This window comes from Phalacrocorax aristotelis, chromosome 1, assembly GCF_949628215.1.
Source record: "Phalacrocorax aristotelis chromosome 1, bGulAri2.1, whole genome shotgun sequence".
Classification (NCBI taxonomy): domain Eukaryota; kingdom Metazoa; phylum Chordata; class Aves; order Suliformes; family Phalacrocoracidae; genus Phalacrocorax; species Phalacrocorax aristotelis.
In genome coordinates this window covers 160,507,405-160,530,612 of record NC_134276.1, presented here as the reverse complement: position 1 = coordinate 160,530,612, position 23,208 = coordinate 160,507,405, and the positions used below count along the sequence as shown (strand labels likewise).

The 23,208-nt window shown below is 44.9% G+C and overlaps 1 protein-coding gene across 19 annotated transcripts in view; it reads left to right on the top strand.

Moving 5' to 3' along the window:
• RBFOX2 (RNA binding fox-1 homolog 2) overlaps positions 1-23,208 on the top strand; it is a 168,276-nt gene that overhangs the window by 103,960 nt on the left and 41,108 nt on the right. For all 19 annotated transcript variants that reach the window (XR_012657548.1, XR_012657543.1, XM_075076150.1 and 16 more), the window contains 2 exons: positions 7,822-8,046; positions 19,376-19,522. Coding sequence is in view for 17 of the 19 variants with exons in the window: in XM_075076150.1 (XP_074932251.1) it covers positions 7,822-8,046; positions 19,376-19,522 (372 nt within the window). In the remaining 2 variants the exon portion in view is untranslated. The remainder of the gene's footprint in view (positions 1-7,821; positions 8,047-19,375; positions 19,523-23,208) is intronic.

Here is a 23,208-nt window from a genome sequence, read left to right as displayed (position 1 = left end):
CTTTGCTCCTGAGGACGTATGCATCCTGGTGACTTTTTCCTTTGTTCCACGCACCCACCCCTTTTCCCCAATAATTCTCAGAGGTAGTTTCATTCCTAATATGGAATGGAAACAGATGTTGAGACCTCGATGTTGTCTCTTGATTCTTTCTAATCAACCCCAGAGAGCGTGGATTGATTGAAAGCGTTTGGTGGGACGCCTTCGTGCCAGTAACATTTAACTTTTTTTTTTTCGGAAGGGGGAATAATGTAGATCTCAGGAGCAGAAAATCAGAGCTTTTATAAAATCTGAAAGGTGTGTTTCAGGCTGGCAAGTAGATGTGGCTCTGGGCCTTATTAATGTTGCATAACTCTAAAGCTTTGGCTATATCCAACAGGAAGCCTCTTTGCAGGTTGCCCAGGGGCTTCTTAATTAAGCATGTATGCATTCAGCACCAAGAGCCTGTGTTTGTGCATTGGGATAGAGCAAAAGTTGACCATTACTGGAAATAATGACAGCATGGGGATGAGTGAGTGCTTCCTGTGTATAACAGTAAGATAATTTCTTTCATCCTTTTCTACAAAAGAGGGGCTTGAACGTCTTCTCCATAACGTTCTTACATGCATTAAAAAAAAAAAAAAAAAAAAGGCCAGCTGGTTTATTTTACAGAACAGTTTTTGGTGGCCTGGAATGATGGAGTGTATATTGGAAGATAACTTGTTCTTCCCTTGCTTTACGTATCTAGGAGAAGGAAGGGCAAGATTAGATAATGTAGTGCAAGCTTGCACCAGGAAGTCGAAGAAAACATGCCTTTAAATGGTTAGCTAGGTGCAAGCATCTTTTTTTTTCCCTCCTTTCCCTCTCCAGTGGAAGATTAGCTTATTTAGGCTTAAGCTAACCCAATGCAAAAAGAGTTCCTAAGATGATTACATCTGATTTAAATTTAAAAAAAAGGCATACAAATAAATGTTACTCTGTTAAAACTAGCATAAAACTCCACCAAACTTCTGCAAAACTACCTATAGGTAGAGCACTGTTTTGGGAAGGATTCAGGAGGAATTGCTCTTGTGCCCGTGGTGGTAGAGTAAAAATCCAGCATCCTTTTCTATTACCACAATGTGTCATAGATCAAATTAAGATCAAGCTCCAGATGTGCAGATGAAATACAAACTCCCTTATTACTGTGATCTTCTTCAAGGTGCTTTTATGACCAACCCACATCAAGGAAAAGAGTGTTGATTTTATCAGTCTGGGTTGTCAGACAGATACGCCAGTCTTGCTCTGTGGGGTAACAGAAGTGCTTTTGTAATGTGGACTGTGGGTGTCAGGTTAGGGTCACGTACCCCTCTGAATCCAGGAACAGGTTTGTACAAACTTGAAGAATACAGGATGGTGATATCCTCTGTATATCCTTTTCACCTCCAAACTTCCTTACTGTAGGCATTTTACCCACTCTTCCTATTCAGAAACTAACCAGCAATGAAATGGCCTTGACAGAGGAAGTGTTATTACTGTGTTTTGAGGTAAAGATTTTGTATGATGTTCATGGGCACCTGCAAGGTTCATGTGGCTAAGTCGCTGTTTTGGCATGACTGGGGAGTTGGAAAGCCGTTGCTTCACCATCCTATACATCACTTTGGCTTGTGTTTGAGTTTCTTTGTGACCCTGAAGAGCACAAGCACAATTTTCAAAATCAAGTCCTGTGTTCCATGTGCCATGAGAGCTGCCAGTGTAGGCTGGGGTTTCCCTGTGGTGTAATGTCCCAGGCCGTGGTTTTCTGGAAGGGATAATGCTCGAGTTCCTGTTGGGTCTTGGAGCACCCCTCAGGCTGCTTTGTATCCATTCTATTTGCGAAGAAATTGCTTGCTGATACGTTTGTATCAGCAAATTGTGGGATTGCCTGGGGAGAAGGTTAATGCATGCTGGAGATGCAGCTCCCCAGCAGCCTGAGCTCATCCAAGTGCTGGTGCCCGTGGCCCTTCCCTCCCCAGCTTCTCCACCCCTTCTCATCTCTGGCTCCGATTCTCCTCTAAGTCCTTGCCAAGCCATTTCAGCACTCTTAACTGGGAATAAAACTAACCTGACAATAAAAAGCGAGGTTATTTGTTGGTGTTTGTTTTTTTTTTTCCCCCCCCTGGGATATGCGCTGGAACGTCTCAGCAGAGGGTGGGCAGAGCATTGTGGCTGGTGGGGGAGAGAAGGCAGGAGTGTGCAGCTGGAGGTGGGAGGGTGGCAGGTCCAGCCAGAGCTCCTCTGGACCGTGAATCTCACTAGGGCTTCTGGGAGAGAAGGCTGTGTCAGAAGGGGCTGGGAAGGGGATCCTGCTATAGCAACCTTAATTTGTGTTCAGCTATGAGAAGGGGGGGGGAAAACCCCAGGCCATGTTATTTATTATTATTATTACTATTATTATTATTATTTTCTTGCCTCTGTGGCAACAGGGTTGGGTAGTTGGCCCTTCGTCTCGCCTGTGTACAGCTGAGGAGCAGTGCTTGGCCTCTTCTGCAGGAGCTGTGTCATGTTTGCCTCCCAGACAGCAGGCTGTGACCTGGCTCGGAGGAGGGACGGCGTGGTCCCCGTGTCCCCCCCTCTCACAAGGATCCCTTTCATGGAGAGAGCTGGGGGCGGGCAGTGGCTCCAGGTTGAACGGTTGCGCCAGGCCCTTCAGATCCGAGCTACAACTGTTTTTGCTGTTTACGAAAGGGATTAGGTTAGTGCAGAGAGCAAACAGTTGTAGCCTGGAACACAGTGGTCTTCACAAACAGGATAATTGCCTTCCGTTAGCTGCAAGTCAGTTGCTTCAAGGTTTCATAAAATGAGCTCAGCAAAGGCATACTTATTAGAAACCCCATGCTGCTAATAGGCATATACTCATATCTGTCTTAATGATTTGGGGGTTACCAGAGTTGAAAGGCATAGTTAAGAGATTATGTGATGTTTACATTCTGTAGGATTTCTCTGCACCTTTCTCTGATGCTTATGATTTGCAGTAAGGTTATGGGCAGCACAGACAGTTTACCTTGTGGCAGTTTGCATGGAAATGTCTATACAGAAATTGTACCAGTTTAGCTTTACTACGATTATAATTTTTATTTGGGTGGTTATTGCTTTAATACCTATGCATATTATGGTGTACCAGTACAGAAGGGATCTGGAGCTGTGTTGCTATGAGACTTCTTTCATATTCCTATAATTACGCCTGTTCCTCTAACGAGCAAAACAAAACCCGTCCTTCACAAAACAGACTGATCTTTGACAGTTTTATGGAAGCAGGAGGCCTTTGTGTGTGTTTCTGGTGTTCCTTCTTGGTGCTCTAGTGCCGTGATCTTGGATCACCACCTGCTGTCTGCTGGAAGAATTCATCCTGCATCACATTTGCTGAACCACATTGCTCCTCATTGAGATGTTGACCCCAGTTCTCTCTTCTGCAATGTACCACTATGTGTGGTTGCTTACCATTCCTCTGCTTAGCTTGGAGCTACAGAGTTCGTTAATTAAGTTGAAGCCACGTAAACTCTTAGAAATATGTCCCCATTATGGATTTTTTACTGGTTTAGCTAATTTGTTTTTTAAACAAAATGTGGAATGGTTTTGTACTGAGCTGTGTAGGGGAAACCCTGACCTAAGGAAGAAAGCTGGCACCTGCAAGGGCATGGCTGGACCTTTGTAGGGCTGAGAATAAGGGCCTAAAAGGGGAGCCCAGACGGGTATCCGGTATCCCTCTTGTGCCCTGAGGGCTTGGGTGCTGATGTCAAAATTTTGCAAGAGGGGAGCTGCTTTGAATTCCTACCTGATGTTGATGAGTGATTTCTGTGGGAGCAGAACAACAGAATGAATAGAAAACATGGGAATTGCTGGTTTTCTTTGAACTATAGGTTACCAAATATTGCATTGAAGTTTTTTGGTGTTTTTTTTTAAGGAGCATGTGTTAATTGCACTGAGTTCCAGTTGCACTGAACAGCCTTTCCCAGTTGGGGAGCATGGGCTGACAGCTAGTGTGGGTCAGTGCATGGCAGCTCAGACTCATGGAAGGAGTTGATTAACCTGGAACTGTCATAACTATTCCTGCAGCCAAATGTCCGTCAAGATCCCCTCCTAGAGACTGCCACCTACCCTGCACTGTGGCTGAGAGAAGTGTCTGTCTGCTCGTGAACATTAGTTAGGATTTGTTTCATGCCATCACATAAGTTGAAGACGGCAATAGTTTTTGTGGGGAGCTGCAGCCAGGTTTTCCTAGTCCTGTGATGGCATCCTTGCTTGAATTTGGGGGTGGTGACTACTCTTGGACATATCCATCTCGTCCTGTTGTTGCATTTGAGTCAATGTTTAAGAGAATTTCATGAGCTAAAACAGGCAGGACTAGCAATGCAGTGAGGTATGTTGTCAAGATTGGATAGACAAAACACTTTCAGTTGAGTCTCTCCTCTGACATACAGACCTTCAGCAGGAAGTTTGGGGTTTTCTCTGTGTTCTTTGTATCTCCTGAGAAGTGGGAAAAGCAGCGCCTCCGACTGCAGGATTTTCCCTGGTGGTTTAGAAGTAGGGTAAGCAGTTCAGGTTCTATGTTTGAAGATAAATGGATTTTTTTTTTTTTTTGCGGTGTTAGTTCTTGAAAATATGGAGTGTCATGTAAATGTTGAAATTTGGTAGAATAACAGAAGAAGTAGAATCTCCTCTGGGTTTGGAGGATGATATCAGTATGCTGTGAAACCTGCAGAGATCTCATCAGGAGTCCTGTAGACAGTAGTGGAAACAGAAGCAAAGTAGTTCTAAAGCATCAAAGGAAATTAAAATTACAAAAAAAAATTCGGACGGGAAATGTGTACATAATCATACCAAGAGAAAAATAATTTGAGATACAGATACTTCGTGGGATGATGAAACTTGGACAAGCATAATGGTGATAGACCTACAGATAACCTGAGACATGAAATTAAGGATACATTTGTAATAAAAGACAGGATTTTTGCATGTTAGTGCGATTGGGGATAGAGGGGGAGGGTAGTGACAGTGGTATCAAAAACATTTCATTCTGCACCAGAAATCCCTTATTTGAAAATCTTAGGAAGGTCAGGGAGAAGTAATAAATAAAGTTACCAGGATATATTGGCTGTGGGGTGTGATTAAGTTAAAAATAAATATGTATTATCAAAACACCACAAGCAACAGAGAGAGGGTGAGAATTTTTCATCCTTCAAACATTTGTAGATAATTGAAGAAGGCAGAGAAAATGTTTAAAAGGTTGAAATGTGTTTAAACTGGAAGGAACGGTATTAACTGAGGGGTAAAAACAGTGAAAATAAGATTATATAAGGTTTATGGGCTGGCATTTTAAGCAGTCTTAGAGTGAGATTAACCAAAACGCTGGAGTATGTCCTTTGGGGAGCAGCCCTGCACCGTTGAGAGGATGGTAGAATAGGTTTTGTTTGTGGCTAATTAGCATTCTCTTCCTCCTATGGGGTACTACCGGCTTGTAAATCTAGGTTGTTCTAAGAAAATTGGAAATAGCTGCTGCTACTGCATCTTTCCTGGGCTTACCGTACCAATTTTTGAAATCTTTTAAAACAAAAAAAATCAGTTTCATACTTACTTCCTATTTTAAAACAAGAAATGGGCAGACAACGTGGGTTGTATGGAAGCAGGCAGATAACTGGATATAATGAAATCCTGTAAGAAAAACAGCTTGAAAAGGAGTCAGTATGCAGACAGAGCTGTTGTGACAGGGGATAAATACTCTGAGTAGGTGAGCAGTGGGGCTGCTGATACCTGGTTTGCAGTGGGATAGCCATCGCTCAGTCTCTCCTCCCTCCCATTTGTAAAACTCGCCCTGCAGATCCTGGTGATGGTTTAGGTTGAGTCAGAAGCTCCCTGCTTTGAAGCTGAGAATGGCAAAGGAGCGAGAAGTGGAGGGCTAGTGGAGCTGCCTTCCTTTTGGAGGAGGGAGGCTGGGGGGGAAGCCTTGTCCTGCTTTCAGAAAATGTGCTTGGTGTGTGAAAAACCTCCGCAGAGCTGCTAGCACGCGACACAGGGCCGCAACGGCTCGGGGGAGTGCGTGCAATGAACAAGCACGGGCTGTAGCTGGCATGCTTTCCTGAATTTTTCCTTCTCAGATAAGGCTGCAGAGTTTTGTGTTTCTGCAGGCAGCAAGGCTTTGCACCGGCTGGACTTCAGTTAATGAAACCATCCGTTGTTTGGTGCAGGCCAAAGCTGCAGCTCAGCTCCGCTAAGTGGTATTGAATGCCCTTCCCTCTCCTTCTCCCCAGCTGCGGGAGCGCGTGGCCACGTGGCCCCCGGGGGAGGCAGACCAGATAGACTAATGTCAGAGCAAATTTGGGATTCAGCCAGTGTCTGAATGACCCGGTGCTGGCTGGAGGTGCGCTGCATTTATCATTGTTTCCTTCGCCTGGAAGGGAAAGCTGCAGGTACGCTGATAAAGGGACTGAAAGGTTTGTCCGGCTTCACTGGAGGTCTGTCAGCCCCTACATGCTCTCTGCTGAAAGGCTGCTTGGTAATTCCCACTCTGCCTTCCCTATCTGCAGGATAAGGTCTGCTTGTCTTTTACTCCATTGATTTAAGCATGCTGGTGTCAGAATAGGCTTGAGCACCTCTGGGCTTTGTGGGGGAGGACCCAGGGCTGGAACAGCAGCCAAAATTTTAAATCAGGATTAGTCTGTTGACACGCACATAAATCAAACAGTCCTCCTATCATAAATCTTTCGTGTGGATTTTTTTTCTGCTGCGGCGGTGGAAGCAGTAGGAGCCGGTGCAGCAGCCTGGGCTTCCCAGGGTTGGGTTTCAATGTCAAGGCTGTTCTCCTTCGCCCCAGGTGGCTGAATGCAGCTCCCTGCTCCCTGCTCTGTGAGATTCCTGCAGTGGCTGCAGGGCTGTGTGCTTTTGTGTTTGCTTTGGGTGGTTTTCAGGCACGGTGGGGTACGTTTTTTACTGTCTTTTGGGGATGTCTTTTGCGTGGTCGGCTGTCTGTTTCTGAGTCATCTGGTTGGTGTCAGCTATGTCTAAGGCAGTGCTAAAAGCTGCTAAAAAGCCCACTGTTCTAGCGTAAAGGTCTCGGTGGGATACCCTAAGCTGAGAGAGGAGTGGGTAATTAATGCCTTGTGTGATGGTAGTGATGCTCAGGGCTGGGGACGGAGTGAGTGTGCTCCAGGCTAGTGTTCTCAACTCAGGTCCCACAGCTCTTTGGTGTGTTCTGCAGAGTCAGCACAAAGCAAATGGGATGTTCCAGTGACTGGTACCCGAGCACCTGGGCTCTGTACTCCATGCTGCCAGAGCAAAGGAGGGGGCTACGACACAGATGAGGTTTAAAATTAGTACTTTTCTCTGTAACACAACAGGGAAGAGTGAAGAGTGTGCTCTGAACTGCATGATATGCTTGCTTGTGAGCAGAGCCATGAGGGTCAGGCTGGAGGAGATGGACCCAGATATAGTACTTCTAGGCATATTAAAGAACCCTGTTCTTCTGCCTGTGTTTCCTTCCCTGTTCCAATGTTTCAGTGTCTCTTCCCCCTTCCAAAATAATGCCTTACTGTGTGTAAAGCTTTCTGTGAGATTACAGGGGTATGCAATTTCCAAGCCCCACAACTTGTTCTCCAAATGCCACCCAGTAGCAAGAAAGTTGCCCAAAACCAATTAAGAAAACAGTGGCATGGCTCAGAGGGGTGAAGCATGCTCTTTTTAATAGAGAAGGTAATAGAAAACTGCACAATCTTACGGTGGTGGTGGGATGGGATATTCACATGAATGTGTGTGTGTACATAGTTTCTCAGGCTGATGTTTTGATCCATCTTCTGTAGTATAAAGCTGTTTCCTCTTTTTCCCTTTCTTCAGGGTAACCAGGAGCCAGCAGCAACTCCTGATGCAATGGTGCAGCCATTCACCACAATCCCATTTCCGCCACCCCCACAGAACGGGATTCCCACAGAGTATGGGGTGCCACACACTCAGGACTATGCAGGCCAGACCAGCGAGCACAATCTGACGCTCTACGGAAGCACGCAGCCGCATGGAGAGCAGAGTACGAACACGGCCAGCACGCAGAACGGATCTCTTGCAGTAAGTGCAGAAGGGTGCAGAGCCAGGAGAGCAGCACGGTGCTTTGGGAAAAAGTAGCTGTTGATTGGATTGCTGACTGTTTCTTAAGTATGCAGCAAATCAGTGGTAGACTTGAGAAGGAGAGAATTATAAACAAAACATAGCTTCTGACCTTCTATTACTAGGCTCCTGTCTTTCCCCTTGTGCATGCTTCCCTTATAAATAGGTGTTTGCAAAGAGCAGTAGTACTTAAGTTTTTACCATAGTGCCATTGTCCAAAGACAGTCCTTTACAGAAGTGCTGATTACCTTGTGTTAATTGGCAAATGGGTCAAATGAACGTGATGGAGGTAAATTCTGAAAGGTTGACCATACGAAGGATTAGGGTGAGCACATGCATTGTGGGTGTAATCCCAATGTGGTTTTGTTTTCAGGAAGCTAGCAGAGTAGAAAAATACTTTCTTTGCCTTTCTGTGAAGATGTCAGGGAGCTTCAGGAGGCAAAGATAAGAAAGGACCTCTCAGCTAGTGGGCATCCATTTGCCAAACAAAGATTTTTCACCTTTTTTTTTTTTTCTTCTTCCTATGGCCTGGAACTGGCACTGGGCAACATGCTGGCAGATTATCCCAGGAAAAGGTTTATCCACCTCTTAAGCCACTTGTTAAGACTTAACTTCCTAATAAATAGCCTTATGGAGAGAGCCTTCAGTGCTCAGGGGTGGATTTAATCTGTTAATGCTTTCAGTTTTACTTGTAGTTGGATGTTTGGCTTGTACATATTATTTTTTCCCCTCTAAGTACTGAGTGAGTTCAGTGCCAATGATTGGAAAAACTGATAGTGCCAGCTCGGGTGTGCATGGTTCCTGGTGTGCACTCCTGCTCCTTCTGCACTGGGCGGTGGCTGCATGGCTGACACCACTGGTTATGACTTTGATAAGATACCACAGAATCACAGGTTGGAAGGGACCTCGGGGATCATCTAGTCCAACCTTTCTAGGAAGAGCGCAGTCTAGACAAGATGGCCCAGCACTGTGTCCAGGCAACTCTTGAAGGTGTCCAATGTGGCTGAGTCAGCCACTTCCCTGGGGAGATTATTGCAATGGTTGACTGTCCTTACTGTGAAAAATTTCCCTCTCATGTCCAGTCGGAATCTTCCCAAGAGCAACTTGTGTCCATTCCCCCTTGTCCTCTCCATGTGACTCCGTGTAAAAAGGGAGTCTCCATATTCTTTGTAGTTAACCCTTAAGTACTGATACAATGTAATGAGATCCCCTCTAAACCTCCTTTTCTCAAGGCTGCACTATCCCAATTCTCCCAGCCTATCCCCGCATGGCAGGCTTCCCAGTCCTCTGAGCGTCTTGGTGGCCCTTCTCTGGACCCCTTCCAGCCTGTTTGTGTATATTTTTGTGTTTGTATTTTTTGTGTATAGCGGGGACCAGAAGTGTACCCAGTACTCCAGGTGTGGCCTGACAAGTGCTGAGTAGAGTGGGATAATTATTTCTTTATCTCTGCTGGTGATGCCCTTTTTGATGCAAACCTGCATCCTGTTGGCCTGCTTGGCCGCAGCAGCACACTGTTAGCTCATGTTGAGCTTTCTGTCCACCAGGAGCCCCGGGTCCCTTTCCACAGAGCTGCTCTCCAGCCAGGTGGATCCCAGTCTGTGCTGCACTCCTGGATTATGTTTTCCCAAGTGCAGGACGTTACACTTGTCCTTGTTGAACTTCATAAGGCTCTTGCCAGCCCACTCTATCTTAGAGTTCATCCTGGGAATGCTGCAACTTCAGCATCTTGAAGAAGAGGGGTACAAACCCTGTAAAGCACATTGATAGTGCATAAAAGGAACTTCAGGTGCCTTACTCAGCAAACACAAACGTAGATCAGAAGAGATCAGGCTGGAAATAAAACTTGGAGCTGGTGCAGTGTGCAGAAATGCAAGTTATCATTTTAGGACCAGATTGTCCAATGTTGTTCCAACCCGTAAAGATCTGGGCTGCCCATCTCCAGCAAACAACTATCTCCAGCACTGCCCCTTGGATGGGAAAGCTGGAAACAGGGAATAAAACAGTGCAGTGGCTTTCCCCATGTATTTTTGCTGTTCCCATCCTTGCCCAGAGTTTGAGTGTTTCTTTTTAATGGAAATGATGCGAGCCTTGACCTTGGATGTAAGCTCTTGCCAACCCTCCTGCTCCTCTTCCATATTAGGAGCCATCTCTGTGGCACTGCAGGGCTAAGCTCTGTGTTTCATCAACTAATGCAGGCTCCAAGGAGCCCACAGCATGCGGGGAGGCTGGCTAGCCTGCAAGGAGGGACTGGGAGCCCATCTGTGCGGGAGGGAGTGTTGCTGGGAGACTGCCGGGAGGCAGCAGTGTTGCCAGGAGGCTGTGAAGGGAACCTGACTGTCGGGTTATCCGAGAAACAGGCTAAATAACAACTAATGCTTGTACTAAGCTGTTGGAAACAGGTGGGCACGTCTGGTCTGACCATTTGACATGGTTAAAGATGTGCGAGCTGAGTGTGCAGAGTCAGGCTTGCAGGCCATAGCTATCTGGGAAAGGGTAAGGGTGCAGACAATTTGCTGTTGTGTGCTGCTGCTGCTGCTATGGCTGGGGCTGATCAAACCTAGAGGATCCCAGACAGTGGCACATGAAGAAATCCAGGGGGAGGGGGCAGGTGCCTCAGCCAAGGGCCTTTCTCATGCCAGATTTTCACAGGCACAGGGTCCTGGATCTTCTGAGTCCCTTTATCCCTCTGTCTAGGGCTCCCTCTGTATGAAGTTATTTTGATTCTGTGGGCTGCCTTGAGGTGTAACTGCTTGTAACTTTTCTCCTTCTCATTATGCTGATTAACGATATAGGAACTAGGGGAAGGAAGAAGGGTCTGTAGTTACTCAAGCTAAAGCATGCTATTAAAGTATAGCAGAACAGGGTGTTTATTTCACCTTGAACATCTACAGCTAACATCAAGCATCTAGTCCATCGCATACACTGGTTATTACTTGTTTGACATATATGTTCAGTCCACGTGGACTACACTGCTATGCTTTAAGGCACCTTTTCCTTACACCATTTTGTTGTCTTGCGCAAACAACAGTGCGAGCTTTAACAGAGCAAAAAGTCATTGCGGGTGATGTATGGTCCTTCCCTCCCCTTACTGCGACTGACAAGCCCAGCTGCTGTCGTGTGTGAAGGCGATACCCCAGACCGAACAGCCGGTGGATTTTTTAGCTGCTGACTTGAAGCCTGTGCTCCCACGGGATGATTCAGAAATTCCTTCAGGCAGACAGATAAGGTCTCTCCTTCCTTTTAAGAACAAGGCCTGTGCTTGGTCCGGTTGGCAGAACAGAATGAGATATCCAAAGGTGTGCTCAGATGGCGGGGCTTTCCTGCTTTTCAGACTGGGAGCCTTTAAGATAATTGCAAAAGTAACCAAAAATACAGCGTGGCTTAAAGGTCCCTCATGGAAAGGGGAGTTTCACCTGGTTGGTAAAGTGTTATGCAGCAACGTAAGTGGGTCTATAACAGGGTCCCTAACACACTGGGTGGGAGCACCTTTTCATAGAAACTTGGCAGATTCTGGTGGGCAAGTCAGATTGAATGATTTGAGATTAGCGGTGGTGTCTGAGCTAATAGCCAGTGGTCTGGAAGCCTGAGGTCATCAGCAGTGAACTTAAGTAAAATAAACTTTGAGAGTCAAAGTCCATGCCTTCCTACACAGTCTAAAAGCCCTGAGCAAAGGGGAATGACTGGTTGGTGTCATCAGTGAAGGATGAGCTTGGTTCTGGAGGTCTGAGTGTAGTGGAAAGCATTCAAAGCTCTCAGAGCAGGGGCATGGAAAAGAAATTGGCGCAATAGGTGGTGTAATACAAACAGCTTAATATTTTGGAATCTTTTTTTATTTTAGGATAAAGCCTCATCTGTGGGGCTTTGTTTCTTGCCTGGCATGTGGGTCTTCTGGTCTTCACCTCCAAGCATCTGTCCTTTCTCTTGATACTGTCCCAAAGCACAGCTGAAAGACCTGGATTAAAAATAGGCTGAGGTACCGGACCATATTTGGCCTACTCAGTCTGCCTGTTGCAGCCTGTCTCTTAAACCGCTGACGTTCTGCATTTCGTTTCTTATGGTGCTGGGTCACCTGGTTTCTTCCCCCTTCCCCCTTCTTGGTTTACATTAGTGCGCTTATCCCTGCTGGAGACACCCAGCACAGATAGCTGCAAGTGGAGATGCTAATTAGGCTGCAGTACCTCTGGCAGCGGAACTGATCTAAAGATTCACTGCTGTCAGAAAGGAGAGATCTGGCTCCAAGCGCAAACTCCCACTCCTGTTTACTGGCTCTGGCATTCCTTACGTGAGCCACTTTAATTCACTGACCTGGCAGAAAGCTGTCTAATTCTTTTGCTGGGTTAATGAATTAGAGCAGCTCTTGGAGGGATCCAGCAAATGCTGTTGTTGCAAGGTAAGCGTATGGAGTGCATGGCCAGAAGCCGAGAGCAATTGTCAGCTCTCTGCATCTCCTGGTACTCTACCCGCAGAGGGAAGATTAATCATCCGCTGAACTAAAAAAGCTTGCTTGATAGTAAATGCAATGCACTTAATACTGTGAGCTGATTATCCAGCTCGTTTCTCTTGTTAATGTCAGAGGGAAGAATTTGTATGTCTGTATAAATTATGGAATGCAGCTGGAGGTATAGAAGTAGAGGAATAAGTTTATGTAAATGACTTCACATGAAAATGGCAGGTGCTGTCGCTTCGGTGTTACGTTGCTGTGAACCAATATAAAGCATTATTTAATTACAGAGCACCGTGTCTCTCGGCTTCTTGATGTGCCATATTGAAACATATTTAACTCATCTGCTATATCATAAAGTGATATTGACTTTCTGATTTCTTAAAGGAGACACATCTGTGGTGGGGAGCCCCTATGTACTCAGAAGGAAGACAGGGAAGCTGCTCAGTTATCTGGCTGTGCCCCGTAACATCTAGCAAGGGTTTAGAAAGAAGGGAGCCAATGGCACCAAGGGTTCCTCAGCTGACTTTTGTAACACATGGATGATGTTATAATGATGACTTTCCCATGGGTATTTCTTGCCTAGTCTGAGATTGCAGAATTTTCCTCTGTAATTATTTTTCATCACTTTAGTAATTAAAGCAATTGCTCATGTGAGGTATTTCAGGTGAAGAATATGTTTAATGAATATCCTCACTTATCTTGCGATACTGCTGAGCAGGTAGACGTGAGGAAGAGCTAGCTTCAAATCAGTAGCTAGCTGCTGATTGTTTGGGCACCTCAGCTTGGAAATTGCTGTCTTGAGGTAGCAAACTCTGACATTTAACATCAGGAATTTGCTTTGAGTATGAGGCAGATTATTTTATTATTTTGAGTATGAGGCAGATTATTGTCAGCACTTGTAGACTTGTGTCTAGTGAGGCAGATTTAAAAATGATTTCAAAAGAGAAATAGGAAATAAATCAGCAAATATCATTATGTTAGAGTATACAGCTGTGGTACTTCTGCATATCTCTCAAAGGTTATAGCAGATCTAGAGTAGTACAGGGAATGATAATAGTGATGATGAAAGGGATGTAGCAGGTTCTTTATGAGAAGAAATGAAATCTTCACTTACAAAAAGAGCTGATAGTAATGAAAGCATATGACTAGTACATAGCATATTGAATAGTATGGGAAGTAAAATAGGGAACTTTCCCATTTTCACTTACTAGGATGCACACAGAAAATAGAGTGCCACATATAATGAAATCAGGTGTTTGTTACTTTTCTTTTTTCATATAGTGAAGAGTTTAGCATTGGAACTGTTGTCCATAGGATGCTTTGGAAGTTGAAACACGAGCTGGCTCAGTTTGGTGGAGGCTGTGCTGGAGAAAAGTCACCAAATGTTTTCCCTGTTCCTGTGTTCTTCCACAGATTTGGCCACTGTCAGAAAGAAGATAGTGGGCTGCATGGGTCTTAGTCAGTCGCTGTGTGGCTGCTGTTCTGCTGCTGTCAGTGGAGCGGTCCATGGGTGACTGCTAGCTCGGGAAGTCTTGCTGCCTCCATCACCTTGTCAGGGCATCCCTGTTTTGTGGGGAATGGGCTGGAACTGCTCACAAAGGGTTTGGCATTGTGACTAGCAGAGCAGGCCTTTCGGGGCGGGGCTTATTTTACCACTTCATTGAAAGCGGGGGGCAGTGGGGGAAGAAAAGCACCGGAGAATTCTATTGAAAAATACTGCTTAAAAAGACAAAGTAATTTTAAACATCACTACATGGAAAATGTTATTTGACATATCAGAGATGTCTTTGTTGTGCAGGACAAGTAGCAAAGCTTCCTGTGTGCTTTCTAGGTTTGTGTTCAGACTTCGCGGTATATCTTTAATGAGGAAAGTGAAGAAATTGACTTAAGCCTTAGTATGTCTGAAAACAGGTAATTAACAATCAGAAAAAAAATGCCCTGAATTAATCTGACTGTACTGAAAATAGTTAAAAGCCTAGCAGAAGTTATTTGGTATGTCCTTAGCAATGTTTTGTCCAGTTTTTGGCATACAAATACTTGGGCACGTTGTTAATTGTCCCTGTAGTGTAGCCCCGTTTTGTTTTTTTTTAAATATAACACTGCTGGCACCTCTGAAAAATCAAGTACTTGGATATAATCCTAGAATTTACCGCTGTTGAAAGGTGACTATTAGCTCTGCGGTCTTCTGTCCGCTAAACAAGTGTTGTTTAAGCAGCAGAAGTTCCCATACCCGTTGTTCTTGAATATGGAAGGACCTCAGTCCCACTCTGGTAGAGTGCGGTGGGGCAGGAGAGGACTTTTGTGTCTAGTGCCTAATTTTTCACTCGTTTTTCCACCAAACCTGCTCAGTGGATATCTGTTCTTTGTGGGTCACTGGCTGTTTTGACAGGGGTTCTTCACTAGAAGTTGTAGAGATCTTCCCCCATTGTCTGCACTCTCCTTTGTGGTGGGGAGATTGCCTTCTGCCAGTCATAACTTTCAGTCCTTCTTCTCTCCACACAGTTCTTCAGGCTCTTGATCCAAACAAGGTTGTTTTTGGTTTTATTGGGGTTTTTTTTGGGGGGGTTTTGATATGATACTGGTCTATAAGCAGTGGAGTGAGCACAGCGTGTCTCCCATATTTTGTAAGCCACCCAAGTCCGCTTTTAAATATAGTTATTAGTTGCAGTTTGTATTTTGTAAATATTTTCTTTGCAGCGATTTATGGCTTTTAACCTCCTGGTTATGATTCACAACATTTTGGACTGCGTGCTTCCTGGGGGAGACGACAGGGGGTTGTTTTTTTGCTTTTCTGTAACTTGGACCTGAAGCAGTTCCAGTTCTAGAAGCAAGCGGGAGATGGAAACAGAATGTGCTGGATATTAATAGTGTCTGTGCTGGTCTATCACATTGGTGTTTGCCTGGCCCGTCGGGGAGGTAGCCCTCTGTCTGGCCACACAGATGGAGATCTGCTCAGTGGTGCTGGAGCCCCTGCCTCTCTCCTGCCAAGGAGAAGAAATCCTCAGCAATTTCCTGTTCACCAGCTGCTTCAGGACAGCATAGTCTAGTCAAGAGGTGGAAGGATGGTTTCAGAGCTGCCCCTAAACTTTTCAGAACACCCTCGTGTTGCCAGGTGCCTTTCTCCCCTTTTACATGCATACGTGCACATGTACACATCCAAGCTTCTCTTTGCAGCGGCCTCTTCTTGCTTAGGGTTTCCTTACTGCTGGCAGGCATAAGGAAGGAGCTGGCATGGGGGCACAGGCAGCAAGTAGTTAAAAGTGAAGCACATGTTGCACGTTTCCTGAGCTCTGATGCATTTCTCAGTGACCTTGAGCAGAGCTCAGAGCTTGTGTGTGCAGGCATGAATGACATTATCACCTGCATATGTTATGCAGACTATTCTGAGGAGGTAAGGTGGATCCAACGCTGTTTCTAAATGCAGGATCTTTGTCGCAGCATGTCTCTCTGTTGCCTGATGACAAGCACTGAGACCTAGGGAACATGTATCAGCTCCCTTCTGAGCTGAATCGCTGTCTGTAGCGAAGGGAGAGGGCAGGTTCTTTGCTGTGAAGTGTTGACATGAGGCCAGAAGGAAGGAGCTGAAACTCGGTCTGGGGAAGGAGTCAGGGTGGGGAGTGGGCACTCGGTGAAATGCTGGCTTTTATCATCTGACTTGGTCAGGGTTAGCGCTGTTACCAGTCTCCATTATGTGCTGCCGGAGAACAGGCTCTAGGCCCTTCCTTTCATCTCCTTCCTAATGAATTAAGACAAGAAATAACTATAAAAGGAAAAAAAAAAAAGGCAAGATCTGAGGAGACTATTTCTTTCATTTATGTTGTAGCTGAATGTGTGGCAGTAGACAAATGTATTGAACTAATGTTATAGTGGCTGAAAGTTCAAATCTTACCTTAGGGCCATGGACGATAGAAATGAGGGAGCTACAGTATCCAGGGAGAGACGGTATTTAATGTTAAACTACTGCTGAAAAATCAGGATGTGTAAAAGCCTGAAAAGCATTTGGGGACTCCTAGTGTAGTCAAAAAGGTAAGAGTGGGTCGAGATCCCCTGTTGCTTCTGTTGTCTCTCCTCTTTGAAGCCTTTTTCTGACTGTACACATCTCACGTGCTGCAAAATGACTCCTGTGTGGCAGCAGCACTCTGCCATATGCAGGAACAGCTGTGAGTGTTTTTGAGGAGGCCGCTGTACATGATACATTGCACCCTTGGTAAGAAAGGAGTTCTGCCCTCTGCCTGCCAACAAATGGATGGGAGAGGAGTGCAAACGACCTCGTGGCTTCCTCCCCTGTGGAAGCAGCAGATCCCAGTCCTGTGCAACCTATATTTGAATTTAAAGACTAAAACATTGGTGTTGTCACCTTTCAGAATCTGTGCCTTTCCTCATTCACACTGCAGAAGACGCACTAGTCTGTGTGTTTGAGGATGCAGTGTGCGCATGGGGGTTTGCCCACTTGCCAATTCCATGCAAAGCCATAGAAAACATGGGATTTGGCAAATCTGGAGCAGGGCTCCAAAATAAATGCATAACACTTATGATCTCTCTAGAGATCTCTCTTAGCAGGAGTGTTGATGATTTTGGGGAGTTATTTTGGAGAACTCATTTGCAGGTGTTGTGTACGGCAGTGATGGATAGGCTACTCCTGTGTTTTGTCCTTCTTGGATAGATTTGCCCCGAGCAGCAAAGGCCTTTCATGGAGTCATAAAAATAAACCACCAAACAGCATGGTATGATCTAATCACAAGCCGGCTGCATCGATTCTTCCCTTAGGGTGCACTCTCTGTATGTTTGGAGATGCATTTTTGTCATAGGGGAGAGGGTAGGAGAAGAGGGAGAACTTGGAGACAGGGAGGCAGCTTTTTAGATATGATCAAATGGAAGTTTCTGAGGTTGTTCTTGAAAATTTGGTGTTTGGGGGATGGATGAGTCTTCGCCAAATAAAAACGCATCATCCTGCTAGGCTTCTCCTGAGAATTGCATGGCTCTGGGAAGTAGAGATGCTTGCCGGGCGGTATCCTCATTCTTCCAATCACAGCTTAATTTATATTAACCAGATCAAACATGTTTTGTGCTTCCTGCGCAGCTCTACTAAAATAAAATGGAAAGCTGCCACTGCTTTGCACAGTGTGACAAGACCCCAGTGCTTACTGTTTGCTTGCTCTTGTCAGTTCTTTATAACCAATATGCAAGTTCAAGGTCATGTCTGAAAGAGACATTTCTGGCCAAAAGAAGCTCTCTTAACGTAGCTGGTTTAGTTGAACTGTGGAGAGATGTTTCTTTCCAAATATTCATTAAGTGTTGTATATCGAATGATGTGCAGAGCAGTCTAGCAAGTCCAGTCAGTGGCTGGGGAGTCGGTGTTGGCGACTCCCCTGAGATTTCTTTCCTTTATGGTGCACAAATTGGGTATTTAAAATGGAGGGAGGAGGGTCTCAAAACAGCAAAAAAACCCCACAAAAAACAAAAACCAAAAAACCTAAACCCTACTCTGACATCTTTATTTTTAAGGCCTGTGTGTGTTCTTGAAGGTGCCTAAAACAGGCTGACTAGCAATTACATGGTCCTTGCCTTCTCGTAGAACTTCTTTTCACTTGATGCATTAAGGAAGAAGTCAGGTTGGCATCTAAAGAAACGGAATGACACTTGAAAGTGCATCACACAGGTGGTCAAAGCATGACTCCTAGGAGGCTGAGGCAAGCAGCAGGAGATAGAGGGAGTGGGTGGGTGCTCTTTGAATGCCTCGGCCTGTCAATGCATGCTCTTGGAAAGGGACAGAGCAATAAAACCGACCAAATAGGTACTGTACTTTGTTCTGTAGCTCTGAGTTTTTGAGGTCATTTTTCTGACTAAAGTGTGAAAAATACCATTTTCTCATCAAGCCGTTTTGGCAGCAGGCCTTGCCTTTGTATTTGATGCTGTGCTCAAATTATACCACTTCTTAGCCTAAACTCAACACAAGTGGCTGAGGTTCTTTTCCTTTCTTCTCCTCTGCCAGTCATCTCTGGAGGCGTTAGGCCTCTCCTCTGGCACACTGTTCTCCCTTATTCCTCTGCCTTCTTGCTGCACTTTTTCTGTGCGCAGGTACCCCTGGCCCACCTCTTGCTCGCGTTGCTGTACCAGTCAGTGCTTGGGAATGCTGGAACAAATTCACTTGTTTTAGCTGTGGAATTGGTAGCAGAAAGTAGCACCTGGAGTTTTTATAAATCCTGCAGTGGTAATGACTGTTTCCTGTCCCTGGGCTGACTTTTAAATGTATGAGAAGTTAATCAAAGACATCCGTAAGCTGTTCATATATGGATTTTACCATTTAATTTTAGATCTTCTTTTGGGGTAATGTTTCTCTGAAGGGAGCTTGACAGAGCAGATGCCGTTTTGCCTGGGGATGCATTTCTGGTATTGGCCCAGTGAAGAGCTGCCACTTCAGCTGTGGGATTTTGATGATTGCATGAACATCCTGCCACATGAGATTAGAGTGGCGGTACTACCTCCCAGCTTCAGGATGTGAAAGATCCGCCTCTTCATTAGAGCTTTCATAGGGTAGCAGCTGAAGTGAGGAAGAACAGGCAAGAAGAGATAAGCAATTTAAGAAAACCAAAGACAAATCTGTTAAGCTAAAAGGTGTTACAGGAGGGGAGGGAGGCTGAAATCCCATTACTGTTTACTCATGGAAAGGGAAGGGAAGAAACAGATCAATTGTTAAGCGTTACTGGCTTTATCAAAATAATTGTCAAGTGCTAGATACTGCAATTGCAAGTGTAGTACTAATACCTAAAAAGAGATAGACAAAACATGTGAAAAGAATTTGTGTGGTTTCTATTCATGCACACACTTTTGTCCTTCTGATTTCAGCAGACAGAAGGAGGGGCACAGACAGATGGACAGCAATCACAGACACAGAGCAGTGAGAATACCGAGAGCAAATCCACTCCAAAACGACTCCATGTGTCTAACATTCCCTTCCGCTTTCGAGATCCTGACCTTCGGCAGATGTTTGGGGTAAGTTACTGGTGCCTTTTCAGGCATGCCAGGTTCTCCTTCACAGGTGGGACATGTGGTGCTGGTGTATTCATGTAAATAAAAACCCCTTCCCCTCAATTTAGTTAGCACACTAAAAATACTTGCAGGACTAGGACAATTGGTAATGTTTGCCTCAGCTGGTAAATACACATGAAAAATACAACTGTTGTTCCTATCAAGATGTTCAGTGTAACCTAACAATTGGTTTGGAAAACAAAAGGAAACTTTACCTTATTTCCCGGTAAAGACTAGGATTAAACATTGACTTAATATATCCCTTGCAAAGCACTGTTTTTCAGTTGCTTAGAAACTTCTTGAAATATTTATGTCTGTCTTCATGATCCACTTCTGTGATGAAAAATTGCTGCAAGGAATTGGCCAACTAGCAATTGCATGTGGAAAAGCTAGTGCGAGTCAGATGGTATTTTACACTGTGTATGATACATATACACTGTTTCTTTTGACCAAATAGTTTGTCTTCCCTAATCTTTGTATGCTATTCATCATTCTCAATTTATGAGCTCTTTGAGGAAGAGTTTGTTGACATGGATATAGGTGGTGACTCATTCCATGTGAACACAGAGATAAATGAACTAGATGCTTCACGACCTAACCTTCAAGTGAACTTATCTATATATCATCATCATGAATATTTGGTGTGTTGATATGGTAGTACCATCCTTGGTTGATGGCATGTTCTTCAGTCTTCAGAAATATTTCTTATTTATGAAGTTAACAGTTGCTGCCTGTTTAGGATGCAGTCCAGAGGACTCAAGTCCTGAAAGACTAAAGCTAAGGTTCTTCTTGCCACCTTAAGCTTTGAGTGTATACCTTGGCCCTGACTGCATAGCCAGCTGCTCCTCCAAATTCTGCAGTAATCTTCTTTCAGTTGTTGCATCTCTTGAGCCATCTGTGTGAGAGTGTATACATGCACATACACACATACTCTTACATGGAGAATAGTGTTACAGTACTGTAAATATGCCACATTCATGGACTTCGAGCTTACGCTGCCATAAATGAGAGAAGAATTGGGCTTATCTGATCATAACTTGGACAGTAGAAGGTAAACAAAACGTGCAGAAATGTTAAAAATTTCTCTGATGTTCTTCAGTGAAAGTCTCAATTTCTATATATTGTGAGAGACCTTTGCTCCTCGTTCTTGAAGCTTTTTGTGTACATAAGACGCTATTTTGTGGATGAGACCAAATGGAGAGGTGTGGTCAAAATGCAGGAGGGCAAGGCGGTTATTCAGGGGGACCTGACCGGGCTGGAGAGACGGGCTGATGGGAATCTAAAGATACTCAGTGAGTTTCAAGCCTTCCATTTGGGAGGGAATAACCTCTGCAGCATTACAGGCTAGGCTGGGGACTGGTTCTTTAGGAAGAGGCTCTGAAGTAAAAGATTTGGGGGTCCTGATGGACAACAGATGGAACCTAAGCAGCGGTGTGCCCTTGCGGCAAAGGTGGCTGATTGCACCCTGGGCTGTGTTAGTAGTCAGTATGCCCCGGGAAGTGATCCTCCCCTTGTCTTCAGCAATTGGCGGACTGCATCTGGGAATACTGTGTCCAGTTTGGGTTCTCCAGGGCAAGAAGTGCACTTCGTCTAAGTGAGATACTGGAGCAAGCCCCATGGGCACCACTGAGATGGTCAGGATGCTGCAGAACATGGCATGTGACCAGAGTCTGAGAGCTGGGCCTGTTCAGCTTTGAGAATCCAGAGGAGGGATATTTTTGTTGTCTGCAACTACCTGATCAGAGGATACAGAAAAGATGTAGCCAGATTCTTTTTGGTTGTGTGTAATGATGAGATGAGAGATGACAAACACAAGTTCCTTGACAGAATCTGACTTGACTGGACACAGCCTGGCCAACCAGATCTCAGTAGACCTGCTTTGAGCAAGGGTTGTACCAAATGACCTCTGACCTCTGGTCCTAGCCAAAACTACGATTCTGTTGCAAGAGGTCTGGGTTTGTTTCTGTGTTGTTCATACTTTAGATTGTCACACTCTTGACATCCGTGGGAATGTTTTCAGGGTGAAACTCATCTCCTGGCAATCTGTGATTGCTGAATCTTCTCAGTTGCCTGTTCTGCTTTTGTGTTTTTTAGCTTGCTTTTTGCTGTTGCAGGGCTGTGAGGTAGGCAGTTCCATCCGGTTTGGATAAACCGGTTGCTGAAATCACAGCCAGTTCTTGGACCACCTGCTACAATCTGTATTTAGCACGTCCTGCTCTGTGCTACTGCTGCTCCCCTCTCCCGGGAGCTGCATCGCTTACATAAACTGTTCCATGTTGCTGCTGCCCCTTCCCTTGAGACCAGTGCCTGGCTTGACGACTGGCCCCTTTCATGCTCATTCATCTTGATGCTGTTCCTCCCTGTGCTCCTGGTGTGGGGGGATGTGGATGAAACAGAAATGACGAGAGCATCTCTGTTCTGGTGACTCTTACCTCTGCTTTGTAGGTGAGAACACCCAGGAAATGCGAATGAACTGCTGTGCTGAGAAGTGACTTGTAGAAAATGTAGCCTAACTGCTTGCATTAAGGTTTCCCATTGGTTTTTTTGGGCCCAAATGGTTGTACATAGAAGGGACAAGGAAATACACTATATGAGTTGGTTTCTGATATTCCCTAAGTTATTTTTTGTTGGTTTATTTTTTCATTAGACATCATCTTGGGTTCCAGCACAGTGTTGTGATTTTTAACGGGGATAAGTGATATATTCCCTATCAAACTTTGGTTAGTTCACCTGGCCCTTTATCTCTCACTGCTGCTTCTCTCAGCAGGCTCAGAGCCTCAAGCAGGAGAGCGTGTCTCCCTCTGTACTCATCACTCCTATTTCTTTTTCAGGATCAAGATGCTTTCCCTTGGGTGACTCACTGAAACCTACCCTTTCTCCTACAGGGGACTCATAGTTGTCTGAGTCTTTGGCTGTGGCTACCTTGTAACCCTCATCTTCTCCCTCTCCCTTCTGTGTGTCAGGTCACGTCTCCTCAATGTCATATCTGAGCGACTCAAAATCCTTGCCTGGAGTGATTTTCCCAAGCTACGGTACAAAGAGAGGAATTGGGTAGACAGCAAAGCCGTGGAGGAAGAAATAAATGTGATGGTAGGGAGGGAGTAAAGAAGTCCCCTGAGGATGCAACAGCATGTGAGAGGTCAGCCCAGTCCTGGGGCACAGAGCATTAGCCAATGCTTTTGTCCAGACTGAAGTAGAGGTGGACTTCAATTGTGTTGTCTCATGTGCAATTAAATGGAAATCACACAAAGCTTTCTAAACCTTCACAATTTGTGAGAGTGCAGACATAAGGATTTCCTGACAAATTCAAGTTATTTGGGTTTCAAACCATCTCTCACCTATTGGGTGTTTCTAACAGGTCCCTAAGATATCCTCAAGAATGGAACAAACATTTCCTTATGTATATGCTTCTTATAGGGAGGCAAATAAAATAGTCTGCTTAAAACAGGTAATATTTACTTGACATTTCATGATGCCAATAAAAAGACTTCCAGAAAGCTTCTAGAAGGAATAGGTCATTTTTTAATGCACACAGTTCTGCACCCACTGTGGAATAAATCAATAGTTGACCTTGTTCTAGCAGATAAAGAAGAGTTAATAGCTGACCTGAAATCCCACGGTTGCTTAGGTACCAGTGATTGTTATTTGTC